The following is a 15,277-nucleotide window of genomic DNA, read 5'->3' on the forward strand; positions in this document are numbered from 1 at the left end:
GATGCTCATCACTGAGCTGCTCACCAGTGCAGGATGATGCATTGGCCACATCCTTATGCAGGGTGTAACGTGTATCATCACAACTTCATTTTTACATCTGACTTTCATGTCACTCACTTTAAGCAAGAGCTTAAAGGCACCTTGTCACACTATTTACCCTAAAACAGAGATGCAGCTGCCTTTCAGCTACAGCTTCTGAACAGATGCTATGGAACAGTCCGACCTATCTGAAGAGCAACTGCCTATGCAGTCACAAGTGACTCCCACAGAGACAGTGGCAAGGAAAAGAAAAGAAACTGAATACACTACATGTTTGAAATTAAACATTCTGCCAGAGAAGGCAATTGAGCTCGAGATGGCATGCTTTTCTTACCAACTCGCAATTCTTCATTAGCACATTCAGTCGGGTTTGCATTAAGTTTTTGGACAGACTGTTTCTACACAGCAGCTACCCATGGGCACAATGCAAACCTGGTACCACACTCTGACAGCAGTGACCTTACCTCTGACAAGCTTGCTTCACAGATCCTGAAAAATGATGCAAACAAACAAGATTTTCCCAATGCTTACTAAAGTTCTGAAAAATGCTTTCTATATTTCTTACAATTATATTAAATGAAATCTACCCTTGATAGATAAGCACTGGCACAGATTTGACACAGCAATCAAATCAGCAGCATGATCCTAAATTCCTTTGATATAAAAATTGGGGTAGTCATCTTGCCTGCAACATTTCTCTATGCAAGGCAAAATGAAAAATACTGAATGTGGCAGCATCCTGCCAGGATGGCACTGGGGGACTCTGACAATTATAATTTTGCAAGTGCTATTTAGCAACATTGTTCATGTGTTTGCAACCAGAAATTGCCTGTGAAACTGAACTGCTGTTTGTAACTCTTTCCCAGTCACCTTAGGAAGGAAGCACTGGGGTGGAGGTGATGGGTATGGCAGCCTCCTGAGGGACAGGGAGATAGCTAAGTGCCCCTCAAGGACAGTGAAGGAACCAAATGCCTCCTGAACTCTTACCTAAGGGCTAGTGACTAGAAATAGAAGAGAGGATACTCTTACAACATTATTTCTTTTAATTAAAGAACTCACTCTAGGTTTTTTTCCATAGAGAAGACCTTAAAAAATAGCATGGAGTGTACCAACAGAAATACCATCATCTTAACTCATCACAAATAAAACTTTGTACTGCCTCACCTAGCTCTAAATTTTTTGTGTATTTATGTCATGTTCCTCTCATGCCGCATTATTTTCTCCATAAAAAATAGTTGTTAATGCCAGTTAAAACACCAAGAGAAAAAGATGAAATTCAAAATTCCTGATTCTATCTTCTCACAGAAAGTTTTTGTGCTCCTTGGAAATTCTTTTAAAACCAAAAGCAGTACCATTCTTCATTTCAAATAATAATGTCATATTCCCCAAAACAGGATGGTTTTGATTAAAATTGCAGGGTAGAGCTTTTTGACAGGCAACTTCAAAATTCTGTATGTTAGATTCAGTTGTAAATGAGCACAGGAGGGGAATACTCTGGGCTGAACACTTCTGAGTTGATGGAGGATGTAATTTCAATTCACTGAGCCTGATACTCTTCCCAGTGGAGTAAAGCAAAAAAAAAAATCTCATTGCTTTCAAAGTGAGACCAAATTAAGTAGCAAGTCCATCAGTCAGTCAGTACAGGAGATACTTTTTAACTTTAAAAAATTAAGAGTTGTACTGTATCTATTTCTAGTTTGTATTTAAATTAACTCAGGGCATGCCTGAGCTTTGCTGCCAACTGCATGAGTCTGAAGGATATGGAAATTACATTACTTACATATATTACACAATTTACTTTTCTATGTGCAACACATACTATACTGCACTGTGTTACATTGAGAAAATACTGAATTACAAAGCAGCATCTCAAGCCTTAGGAAATGCCAGAAGTAAGTTAGCCCATGTGGCTAATTCTGCTTTCCTGTGAATATACATTCAAAATGTGTTCCAGTGACATGATCACTCTATGATTCATCTCAAAAGGCCTTTATCATTCCATTCATGGAATGAACAGTACCTGAGTGAGAATGCTTGCTACTCAGCATGTGGCTCCATCCCTTATTTCCTAAATAATACACTTCATTTTGAAGGCTATATATTGATTTTATCAGGAGGGATTTTTTTAAAAAATAAATCAATGTCTGAAAACTAATTTCAAGGAGTTTATACTTACATTTGCAACATTCCAACAATATGATCTGGGTTTACTATTCCTCTTTTGGTGCTAATGGATTACAAATGTTCTCCAACTTGTGCTGGTCTACCTAAAGAAATGAATACCTGACTATTTTTTTCCAGACAACTTTGCATTTGAAGTATTTCCTTTATCCAAAGCAGAATGTGCATAACCTTCAGTGAAAATTGTGAATTCCCAGTGTAACTCCTGGGTTTAAACTCAAGCCTACACAAAATGGAGAGCATATCAATGATTTATCTCACATGGCTTATATTGCATAGAGCCTGGGTAGAGACAGGGAGTCGAGTTCTCTGAACACCATTCTGTACCCGTATCTGATCTTCACTCTGCCAGTCTTTCTAACTGCACAGAGTACAACTGATGCTGCAAAAGCAGTAAGGATTAGCTAGACAACAACTTCTCTGAAAGACCTTAAGCTGATTAGGACAATGCTTTATATTATGTGCACTTCATCAGGCAGGGAAACAGTGCAAAAAGTTCTTTGATCATGTCTCATGAGGTGTCTTGATATAATAGTTACCACAGGCAACTTTAATTCTGAAATATTTTTTAATTTTTCTTTTTTTTAAACTGAATGATTAATCTTAGTATTCCTCAATACAGGAGTTTTTATGTGCACAATTTCCTAAACTGATCTTCTCTTCCCAAGAAAAAAGACCATATGCCAGAACACATGAGGCCACAGCAACACCCACTGTGCTGCCTGACTGGGCCTGAATTATGGCGTCTCATTCAGCCCTGAAACCTATAGTTCTTCAACAGTTTTCAACTGCCTATGAGACCATTATGCAAAGAAAGTAACTTCTAATGATGGAAAGCAAACATTGCTGCCCTCACCATGAGCAGAACTAAAGTTCCCATTTTCTGGCTGCTCATGATGGCTATTTAGAAACAGCAAAAGGCCTTGGATGCTTTGGAAGCCCAAGGTATTAATTAGGCAGTGGAGGAACAGGCTTTTGTAGTCACAGGGCTTTCTCTCCTCACAATTTTCTTATCTTCCTGTTCCTCTTCAGCTATCTCTGACATCCACCTTCTTGTAACTGCCAGGCACAACAATCAAACTTGTGTTCCAGGCTGCTCCTCTTCTCCTATAGCCAGGCCTAAAAAGCTGACAGCATCTACTGACAGCTTTGCTCAGCCTGTGGTCTGAGAGGTTCAGCCCCCTCTGAATGGAGGGGAAAAAGAATTACAGTCAAAGCCTCACTTAGTTGCTGCTGTCTAAGGTTAGAATCAAGATTGCCTGGAGCAAAGGGGAGTTACAGAAAATATATCTGTCAAAACTGAGTACAGCAGGGCCCAGAGAAACTTTAGTATAACTTAGAAATAGATGGACAAATTTTCACAGGGTCTGCAGAAAGCACACCTAAGTTGTAAAAGATAATGTGTGTGCCAAATATCAAGTCCTTTCTCCAAAGTATGAAAGAACGAAATATTTACAGCCAAATTGTTTACAGAATTTAAAAAGAAAACACCCTTTAGATTTTTTTTTATGAACTCCTTTTGAGAAATAGCTGAGCAATTCTCACTTAAGCTTCCCAGAAGAATTCGGTTGCAGCAGACAAGCAGCCTGGAAGATGCTAGCTGGAATTGTAAAGGTCTGGCAAAATAATCAGGTACTGCCAACCAGATCTTGGAATTCACAAAAAAGATACCTGTGCCTCACCAAGTAATGTAGGTATTTTTAGTGCAGGCAGCTGATTGAAGTTTTCTAAAACCAAGCCAATTTTATTTGCAACAAAATTGTAGAGAACATGCACAAATCATAGGGGTAACTCTCTTCTGCAAATATCACAGAAGGGCTAGGAATCAAACATCTAATATTTTTAGTATGCTGCTAATTTCTAACTATTAACCCTACCATTTGAACAGAAATATTATTCACACTCCACTTGCTGGTGATTTTACATAGATATATTACCCTGATGGGCTCATTCCAGTGTTCATAGGACTCAGCACTTTAACAAAAATCAGTACCTCACTGGATCTCCTTGCAGATATCAAACCCCAACAAGCATATTAGATTCTTACTACTTATCAACACAAAAACTGTGATGCATTGAAAACAAATTACATGTATCAGATGAAACAAAAGTGTTTATGATACAGAGCAAATTTGCTTTCTTTCACATTTATTTATTTAAATAGTTAGATTTCCTTTGGTGCTTCCATAGTCCCACACAATATACATTCACATTACTGGAGAGTACACTTGGATCCCAGACCACACCACTCAGAAGTCAGTCAGACATAAGTGGTCAAATACTTGGTCCAAATACAATTAATACTCTAGTTCTTATATAGTGCAGCAAGCATTAATGGAGTTCAGGCACCCTACATCACAAACTCATAGAATATGCTGAGCTGGAAGACACTCATCGGGATCATTAAGACCAATGATTCCTGACCCTGAGGAAACTGACTCCAGACAGGATTCCCCAAGTCAATATGCTGGAGCATTGTCCAAACACTTCTTGAACTCTGTCAGACTTGGTGCTTGGACCACTTCCTTCAGGAGCCTGTTCCAGTGCCCAAACACTCTCTGGGTGAAGAACTCTTTCCTGATATCCAACCCAAACATCACCTGACACAACTTCAGGCCATTTCCTTGAGTCCTGTCACTGGTCACCACAGAGATGAGACCAGTGCCTGCCCCTCCTCTTCCCCTCATGAGGATGTTGAAGAGCACAGCAAAGTCTCCCCTCAGTCTCCTCCTGGCTGAACAGACCAAGTGACCTCAGTTGTTCCTCATCAGGATTCCCCTCCAGAACCTTCAACATCCTCATGGCCCTCCTCTGGATCTTCTCTAGTAGTTTAATGTCTTCTATTGTGGCACCCAAAAGTGCCCCCAGCACTTGAGGTGAGGCTGCCCCAGTGAAGAGCAGAGCAGGACAATCCCCTCCCTTGCCTGGCTGTGATGCTGTCCCTGATGCCCACAGGACACCCTTGGCCCTCCTGGCTGCCAGGGCACTGCTGGCTCATGTTCAGCTTGCCATGGACCAGAACCCCAGGGCCCCTTCCATGGCACTGCTGTCCAGCCTCTCATTCCCCACTCTGTCTGTACATCCAGGGCTGCCCCATCGCAGGTGCAGAATCTGGCACCAGCCCTTGTTGAAGTTCATATGGTTGGTGATTGCCTATCCCTCTGATTTGCCCATCTCTCTGTGGGGCTTCTCTGCCTTTAAGGGAGTCAAGAGTCACTCCCAACTTAGCCTCATCATCAAACATAGTAACCCTTTGAGTTCTGTGTCCAAGTGATTTATGAAGACAGTGAAGAGCATAGGGTGTGAGATTGAGCTCTGTGGAATCCCACTGGTGACAAATCACCAGCTTGATGCAACACCCTTTACTGTAACTCCTTGTGCTCCACTCATCAGCCAGTTCAACATCAACTCTATAATGATTGAGGAAAAGAAGAAAATGCTAATATAGATGTAGACTTGAACCTTACTGTACTCTGCAACAATTTAAAGCAGGATTCTAGACATGATTTTCTGGTACGTCAAATTTAACCAATTATTACACCCACTTTTCCTGTGCCCAAATAAATTCACAAATGAGAAAGTAAGGTGAAGGCCATGACAGTTTATTAGGAAAACTGTACCTGTCTGATAAGGTTGTATGAATACATATCACAGCTTAATTTCCCCCTGGACATGAACATGTCATTAATACTAACCTCCTAAAACACTTCTACTGAACCAAGATCAATTTCTGAACAGGTCTTAATACCTCCATGTAGAATCAGCTTGATTATAGTCTCATCTAATTACTGTAAAGACATTTACTAAAACAGTATCTGGCTTAAGCAAACATTAGCCATGGAACTCGGCTCAAATCTGGCTCATCACTCTGTCACATAATTAAATGACATATGGGAAAGCAGGAGTACTGCTGGGAAGAGCTGTTAGGGGAAGTGGTGAGTTTTGAATGTAGAATGAGACACCATGAGGAAGGTAAAAAGCGAATCAACCCTGTGACTGTGGTCCTTATTTTATGGTCAATCTTGTTTGCAGAACTGTTTCAACAGGCTGGAAATTGAGTCTTTCCTCACTGATTGTCCTTTCTTTTACAAATACTTGCTTTCCCCTCTTCATTATTCTGTATTTTACTGCTTTATGTGTGTACTAGATGCACCACCAAACACAGCTTGTGCAAAACAGCCATCTCCAAACATTTGGAGATGAATCTTAGAACCAAAACTACATTCTTACATGTTATTCCTCTGAAATTGAGGTGTGGGGTTAAACCAAAAAAACTCACATAATTGTGTGAAAGAACTGCACATTTCTGCTGCATAGGTGAGGAATGATTTGTACTTAACTGTAACCATTGCTCAACTTCCTTTTCCAGGCTTTCATTTGTTTAAGTTATTTTTGATTAATTCAATTAAACAAAAAAATAAACATTTTGCTTCCTCTCAAAGTTTTGTTATTTTGGTTCAGAAGAAAAAAGATAGGATAAACAAAAACCCTCTTTTATACTGACCTATGAGAAGGAAATCAATAGGTAAGAAATACAGACTAATTCAAGGGAAATAAGCCATAAACATAGTGTTTACATATCTATAAATGCACCCTGCTTGTCAAAAATATTTATACAAAAATTAAGACAATTGTTAATTCTTAAGTGTTACAAACATAAAAATGCCACCTGTTTTCCAAGTCAGTTCAGCCAAGCCTTCAGATCATTCATTTACTGATAATCCCCAAAAACTTTTAACTTAGTAAACTAATGAATCACAGTGGAGTTATACTCAGACAACTGGCAGTGCAGATGCAAGTCTGAAGTTAAATTGAATCAGCAACTGAACAAAGAGCAAACAATTTGAAACTTAAAAAAATGTTGCAGCCACATAGCTTGCATTAATATCCCCTTGATATATGCAACTTTTATTATGCTAGCTCTTCAAATTTCCACTTATAGTAATGCTGTATACAAAAATAAACCAACAAACAAAACACACCAAAAAAACAAAAAAAAACCCCACCCCACAACCCACAAAAAAAAACCCAAAAAACAAAAAAAAACCCCCCAAAAAACCCCCCAAAAAACCCCAACAAAACAAAACAAAACAAAAAAAAAACCCAAAAAACCACAAAACCCACCCCTCACTGTATTATTTATTTCAGAAAGGGAATTAAATGGTGTATTTTTGTACATGTGCTTAACATCCTAGTACATTTAACAAGTAGTCTTGATTTCCAGGGAAAGTGTGAATAAATTTAACTTTTCCCTTTTGAGCCAACATTTGTCATAAGAAAGTACTTGTTATGCAAATGGGATGGCAGCTGATTTTTTTCCAGTCAATGTGAGGTTTCATCATCAGTTCCCATCATAGGCACCAACCCTTCATTCATTTAATCATAAAAATGTGACTTACTAGAAAAGGAAAAATAGAGTCTAAAGGCACAGAATCACATAGCTGCTCTAGTAGGAGTCTGTAAACAGAGAATTGTTTGAATTTAGGAAATCCAAATCTAGGAAAGTAAAAAGGCATCTGAAGCAGGCATTTATCTAGCCAACTTCCTTAAATACCCAAAAGGTATTGAGGTCTATGAAGTATGCACTAAATACCGTATTTCAAAAAGCAATAAGGCAAATAGTATACTTATTATTTCAGAAAAGTTACAATGGTGTAGGCATACACAGTATAACTTAGTTACAACGCGTGGTACTGTTTCTACTACACAGCCCTATAACTGTTTCCTTTCTACATAATCAAAGATTAAACCTGGCTTCCAGGTGAACACAAACCCATCCTTGTACCGCCATCTACCACTGGCAACAGCTCTTCAGCAGCATTTGCTCTGCTGCCTGGGTCACATTTGTGCTGAGCAAAGTCCACAAATCAGGAGACTAAACACTGTCATACTTGTGAAGAGCTTCTTCTAGCTTTTGTGTCACTTTTTGAAAAAAGACTATTTGCTGTTGCAAGAAATGCTGCATCTGTGATTTAAAGTCCCTCACACGAATTTTGTGGAAATGATTAATTTCTGCGAGGGTTGCAAAGGAAATAATGTTACAACGTTCTTGAATGCCCTCAGCTTTTTGGAGCTCCATCTTCCCCTCTTCCACGTGCCGCTTACTCTCCTTTACTTTGGTAAGGGCTCCTGTGTAAAGAACAAAATGAAACAGTTGAACTGTAAGGACTATGTAGACTTGACTACTGAACTTTAACAAGTGATTTAATAACAACAAGGATTTGTATAAGACTTATTCTCAGTGTATTTATAGGTGTGTATATACAAATGTCTGAATGAAAGACAATAAAACAAAAGCTTTTTAAAGTAAGAAAAATCACGGACCAGTGGATCCTGTGTAAAAAATAAACTCAACAATTTTTAAGGCTTAAGCATGCTAAAGTTACTAAAACATCCTATTTTACAACCTTAAAAATCAGATGGTGTCCTTCAGAGAATAAATATGTTATCATTATACCAGTAGAAGAGTAAGTAAAAGCACGAGAAAACTAGTCAGATCAATTTAAGCCTACATAAATACCAGAAAAATAACCTTTTTAAGAACTGGACTATGTGAAATATCTCTTCTCCCAATCCTTGTGAAATGTCAAAAGTGTATCTTAAAACAGAAAATCTTGTCAATACATTTTTTACTGTTACACCAGAGATATTCCAAACCGAATTATTGATTACCAAAGAATCTAAAAGTTTATCTCAAAGTCACAGATGCCCAAGCAGACCTTACAGAGTGTTGTAAAATGTAGTAGAACAGAACTGAAAATCCTCCCTCTCCTAAAATAGCGAATTAAGGAACACACATCATACAAAAGCAAAGTATCATCCAAAACAGACCTACCCAAATTAGAGCCATCTTAAGACATTCATATTGAACTCAATTTCCCACAGAGCAACTTCTTTGCTTTACTTATTTTATTAATACAACTAAACCAAATCAGACTAGCACAACTTTTATCATCTCACTAGATTTTCCTTTAAATATTTGTAATGTCGTAACTCTCCCTTCAGATTACACTTCTTACATGTGACTACAGTGTGCTGCCTGAAGGCCAAGGGCAGTGTCTTTCTCTGGGGGCTGCGAGGCAGAGGCAGCATTCCACACCTTCCTGGCTCCCATGGCATGACAGCGGGATGGCTAAGAGCCTAGCACTGGCTGCTTCTGCTGATTAACCTCATCATCTCCAGCCTGGCTCCAAAAACATCACTGAAAAAACTTTTCCACATGCAGTAGTGCTGGCAGTGACACTGCGCCAGAAGATCTGTATGTTGCCCTCTAAGGAGTAAGGAATCTTACTCTAAGGAGTAAGGTAGGGTATGATCTGAAAAACACTTAATCCCTTCTCTTACAAAAAGAACACTTCTTTCAACAAATTTAGGCTTAGCAAAAATTTTTCTGCACTCTGTGGGCACGACAGGAATTTATGCACAGCTGTGAAAAACTGAAATTTGGGACTTACTGGAAGCCAGATGTAGCTGGTTAAATAAACATGACAACTCTTCAGTTGTGATGTGGGAAACAGCTTTAGACTGTTTATTTCTAAAATGACCAAACTGGAAAAGAAATACTGAAATTCACATCAGCAGCTGAAAGAATAAGTAAGCTCTGGAGCATGTATAATCTTCAGATTATTTTACATCAATAAAAAACACACATTACCAAACAAGACTGCCCTCCAGATTAGATATATTATGCAATTTTTTGCTATTAGAAAAAAACAAAACCAAAAAAACCCAAAGATTTATAATTAGTGAAGGAATCCAGTAGGAAAAGTACAGTACAATCATTAACACTACTCTATTAATGCATATGGATCATACTGGTCCTGTACTGGACTTTCCTTTAAAACCTGGATAGACTATAACCAGATGTGAGCAATAGATGACAAAGCTCATATATATTCCTAAATACAAAGCTATACTTTTTTATTGCTTGTTTGTTTTGTTTTTTTTTTTGAAATGCCTTTAAATGAAGCTTTTAATTATTAGTAATAAAATTAATCTTAAAATAACTCCATAGAGGGATAATTTTATCTTATTTTAGGACAAGCAAAGAATTCTCCCTAAACACAGAGAAAAATCCCCCAAACCCATGTGCTTTACTCTAAGAAGAAATTAATTATTTGTACCAAAATGTCATTTTTAAGCTGTTCAGCATCTACTGCAATTTGCAAGACTTAGTTTACCAAATTCATGTTATTAGTTTTCATGGGTTTTGAAAGCAGCTTAAGTAACAAAAAACTCCCAAATTTCTTCCAAACACCTTTCCATAATCTACACTTCTTGTACTTCAATCTATGTGAGCAAAACCCCAAGCTGGAACAGAGTTTTATTGATATGGAAGGTTCAATGATTCATCCTACAGTGAACAGGAGAAGACAGAAAATTGGGAACTGGAGAGCAGCCCCTTGCGTATATCCCTCGTGAAGACAACGGTCTTGTTACCATCAGAGGTAAGAGAGATGCCTCAATAGGTGATGGCAACCTTTAATGACTCCAGCTCACAACTCTGGACCTGCTGCACCCCAGGCTGTACACCATGAACTCCCCAGCTCCACCCTCACTAATTGATCCATCACACTCAGCGCCTAATCTGGAACTTCACAGCTACTGCTGCCACCCTTGGATGGGATGCTGGTGTGAGCAAAGCCCATCAGTCTAGAAGTACACCTGCAGAAATTTCTCCTGGTTTCTGATTTTAATTATGTAAATACCTAGTATTGGTTTGGACAATAAAAAAAAAAAAGGAAGATGTATTTAAAAGAAAAGAAGGCTGAATCACAGCAGTCCAAGAAAAGGCTAAAACATATTTTAGGAAAAAGAAACAGAAGGAGCTACCTCCCAAAGAATACTAGTTCAAGGAATACTCCTTCAAAGGACATGCCTGGGATAAATATATAGCAGTGCACTGTTCCCAGAGGAATAGAATACATAAAAATAATTTCTTGGGCTTTTTTTTAGATCCAGATGTACAAATTCTGTTCAATCTTGCTCATGCATTTAAAGATCTTCTCTCAGGAGTCATTTCCCAGTGATCAGGACTAGCTTTCAACAAGAGAAGAGGGCCTGGATTAAAAATGATGCAAAAAACTGTGCCACATCTATTTCTGTTCTTAAAGGTGGGGAAAAGCTTATAGGAACACTGTTTGTCATTGCCCAAATCCTCACAGTAGACTCCTGTGCTCACTGCAGCTAAGGGTTTAAAAGAGACTCAGATTTCAGTTCTTGTTTTGAAATATGAAATTAGACAACACAACATGATATAAACACATTCAACAAGGGACACTCATGCTAGCAAAATTTGTGCTAGTGTATTGTGCTAGAAGCCAAGAAAACAGGGACAATGCAGAGTTCTCAATAGAAATAAGTCATTTCAAGCCATAAAACAGCATACTAATAGCAACTTAAATGGGTGCTGAGGAGTTATGAGGAAGAGTTATATACATTCAGGAAAAAAAAAAGTCCTGATTTGGGTCAAACAATATATTTTCACATCATCTGCATTTTTATTCCAGTAACAAATGTTTTGAGATTGTGTGAAGTGTCAAATAAGGATAGGTTTGGATCCATACACTCAATCTCCCTCCACACAGGAAGTACACGTGTACTCCTTTGAATCCATGCTGATGTATATGTGTCTCAAAGTACAAGCTGCAGCCTGCAGTGTGGCCAGAAGGCAGAGGTTCTGGGGTTCCTCTCTTGCAGACTGCAATCCAGGCTGCTTTTCACTCAACTCCTTAGTCTCTCTAGGAAGGCAGGCTTGCCATGTACCTACCAGCACATGCAATCAGAAGCCAAAGAGCAGTGATACTTGCTAAGGATGTACCATCTTTCCCTTTCCATCTCTTCTCAAAACACCCAAATGTCAGCTCTCAAGTGCTGCTTGCAACAGATAGTGTGAAACATCAGCTGTGTCCAAAGCTACTAATCCACACAAAGAATTCTTCAGGGCAGAAGCCCTTCTTTTGCTGTCTATTTGCACAGTGTTTACTACAATGACATCTGTTTCATGGCAGGGCTTGCTCCATTCTTAAAAAACACAAACAGTACATTGCTATAGCAGCAACAATTTAACTGTGTACAGTAATGCATACGGATGAAACATGAAGCATCAGTTCAACACTGCTGAATACAGCACCTGAAGCAGTGGTAAGCACCAGCTGAAATCACTGGGGTCTGAAATTCACTGTCAGTCTCAAGAATCCATTAAGTCACCAATATATTGAAGTCTTCAGTATCTCACTTCAAAATATTCAACTTGAAAACTCACCCAGCTTGTAAGAGCCAGCAGGTTAATTTTTTTATATCCGATGATTGTAATGCCTTTCTCATTGCAGACATAAAAGTATCTCTTTCACTTCAGTGATAAATTATACTAAAACAAACACATTTTTTTACAATCGCTCAGCAGATGTACCTCAGAAATCTTGTGCAAATAAAATTATCTATGCAATAAATATTTCATCTTTCTACTACCAGCAAGCTACAAAATAACATTTAGTGCACTACTTACTAGAAGGTAAAACAACACACATTTCCATACCATTCATCTGTCCAGCATATTAAATATTCTAATAGGATGAATGATGTGTCCTTCAAAGTACCTTAATGAAGAGAGAGCTTTGAATTTGTCAAACAACTCCCTCTGCTTTACTTTTCTTACAAGAAATCTAAGAAACCATCTCTAATGGAAAAGGAAAAAAAAACATATTAATGATGCTGCTTTCATAAAAAGATGTAGAAGCAGATAATGTAACTAGAAATATTTTCTTTTTCCTTATTTAATGATGAGATTATTTAACCAGAGATCTTTGCTTAAAGATTTGAAAAAGTAAACCCTAGGAAGCTCATGTGCATAGAAATAACATTATTTCTAATCCAGTTGAGTGCTGCCAGAGCAAGTTGGTCTACATGGTTACTCTTACTCGATCCAGCAAAGATGTTGTTACAATATGTCTCAAATGACTAATCTAATAAAAGAATGCAAGTGGCCTGGGGAGAGAGATGATGCCTTAGCTTTATCATTGTCTTAGCTATGTGATTAGGTCAGCCTTGGGTTACACAATAACTCCAGCACAAGGGAAATTGCAGAAGCATTTCACGACTGTCCTGTTTTCAGCTAGGATAGAGTTAATTTCTTCTCAGTACTGTTACCATGCTGTGTTTTAGATTCAGAATGAGAATGGTGTTGATAACACACTGGGGTTTTTGGGTTTTTGCTATGGCATGTTTATTCCAAGTCAAGGACTTCTTTTTCTCCCTCCTACTCTCATGTTCTGCCAGTGAGGAGGTGCACAAAAGAAAACTGGACACAGTTGGGCAGATGATTGGAACTGGCCAAAGGAACATTCCACACCGCAGAAGCCATGCCCAGGATATAAACTGGAAGGAGTTACCCAGAAGCACGGGAGATCTGGGTTCGGAAGTGGGGTCTGGCATCAGTCAGTGGGTGGTGAGCAGTTGCATTGTGCATCACCTGTTTGTTTCCTTTTTATTATCATTATTAATATTTACCATTATTATTGCATTTTACTTTAGTATCAATTATTAAGTGGTCTTATCTCAACATACAAATTTTACTTCAAGTCTCCTCCCCATTCCACTGGGGTTGGGGTGGGGGAAGAGAGAGGAAAGGGTTGAGCAAGCGATTGCACGCTGCCTAATTTCCAGCTGTGCTCAAACTTTACAATGAGATAACACATAGGGTGAAATCCGACTCTGAAAAAATCCCCAAACTTCTCCTTCTCAATTGAAAGTGAAATAGTTTGTAACAGAACAGAGATTTTGCTATACTGAGATTATTTTCTTAAAAATGCTCTGAGCACTGATTAACAAAAGAAACCTACACTGAGATTCTGCAAATTCTTTACATTTTCCGGCCAAGATTTATAATGGAAAGCAGCATAATAGGAATTTGCCCGAAATTAAAACCAGAAGACTTTTTCAGTAGAGACAGAACTAAAAGAAATGTGACAGGGAAAAAGTACAATTACAGTTATTAATATTGGAATAAGTTGCTTTTTAAAAATCTAGTTTTACAGATTTACATCAAAAAAAAGCAAGTGATTTTCAAAACCAAAGGCAAAATTCTGCCACTTGCTTTTGCTAAGTGCCAACAGAATAGTTTTAAAAGCCAGTTTTGGCATTTAAAAGATGACATTCTTCTCATTTAGGGCATGAAACCACTTCAAAAACATTCCCTTTTCCATAGTGAAATGTCAGAAATATAAAATACAAATACATCAAACTGCAATTATTGTAATATTACAGAGGTTTTTGTAGATGCATGAAAATGGCTATAATGCTTTTAGAACCTGCAGCCTAACAATAGTTAAAGTGAGCTTTGTTTTTAGTTGTTTTGTTGCCCATTGCTCACAAAAAGCCCAGAATAACATAGTACTATTCTGTAAATTTAGGTTTTTAAATTACAGCACTCTGCTGACATCTAGATCAACACTGACTACAGTTATTAAAATCAGTCATAATTATTTGTTCTTTCAGTTACCCCATTGCAAAGCTTATTGAAGGCTGACACTAAAAAATACATTCTTCAGTTCCAAATGAAGTCACTTTTTAATCTACACAACTCAAGAGCTCACGCACAAAACAGTCTTTGCTAGATATTTCAGAACATTAATTAGCTGTAACCTCATCTGATGGTCTTAACTTACAAACTGATTTAATTAACATAAACCAAATTAATAATAATGCCAGAATGAACAGTGTAAAAAGTCAATTTTTCAAAACTACAAGGGTTACTGGTAGTTTAACTAATATTTTTTAAAATTTTAAATAATCTGATTAGACCCATTGAGCATACATCTGTCAGTTGGTGTACGCAGAGGAAGAGTATACAGAGCTGATTTATTTATCCAAATCTACAAGGATTATAGTCATACCTGTGCATGTTCAGAGAGTGTAAACTGATCACACTACTGAAAAAATATTTAAATCTCCACACTGTCAATGTGCATTTCAGTTCAGAGTACCACAGAGGAATCTATGAGCCCCTCCAGTAACAATGTTTTGCTGGGCCATGCTACAACCACACTGCTATGTGAGC

At 38.0% G+C, this 15,277-nt stretch overlaps 1 protein-coding gene across 2 annotated transcripts in view; it reads right to left on the bottom strand.

The window, feature by feature from the left end:
• Positions 1-15,277, bottom strand: part of SNX18 (sorting nexin 18) — a 96,823-nt gene that overhangs the window by 69,805 nt on the left and 11,741 nt on the right. Inside the window, exon 2 of one of the 2 annotated variants that reach the window (XM_053969055.1) lies at positions 7,293-8,349. The exons of the other annotated variant lie outside the window; for it this stretch is intronic. Coding sequence (XP_053825030.1) covers positions 8,096-8,349 — 254 coding nt within the window. The 3' untranslated portion in view covers positions 7,293-8,095. Of the gene's footprint in view, positions 1-7,292; positions 8,350-15,277 lie in introns of those variants that run through there. 2 annotated transcript variants of the gene reach the window in all.

This window comes from Vidua chalybeata, chromosome Z (assembly GCF_026979565.1).
Source record: "Vidua chalybeata isolate OUT-0048 chromosome Z, bVidCha1 merged haplotype, whole genome shotgun sequence".
Classification (NCBI taxonomy): Eukaryota; Metazoa; Chordata; class Aves; order Passeriformes; family Viduidae; genus Vidua; species Vidua chalybeata.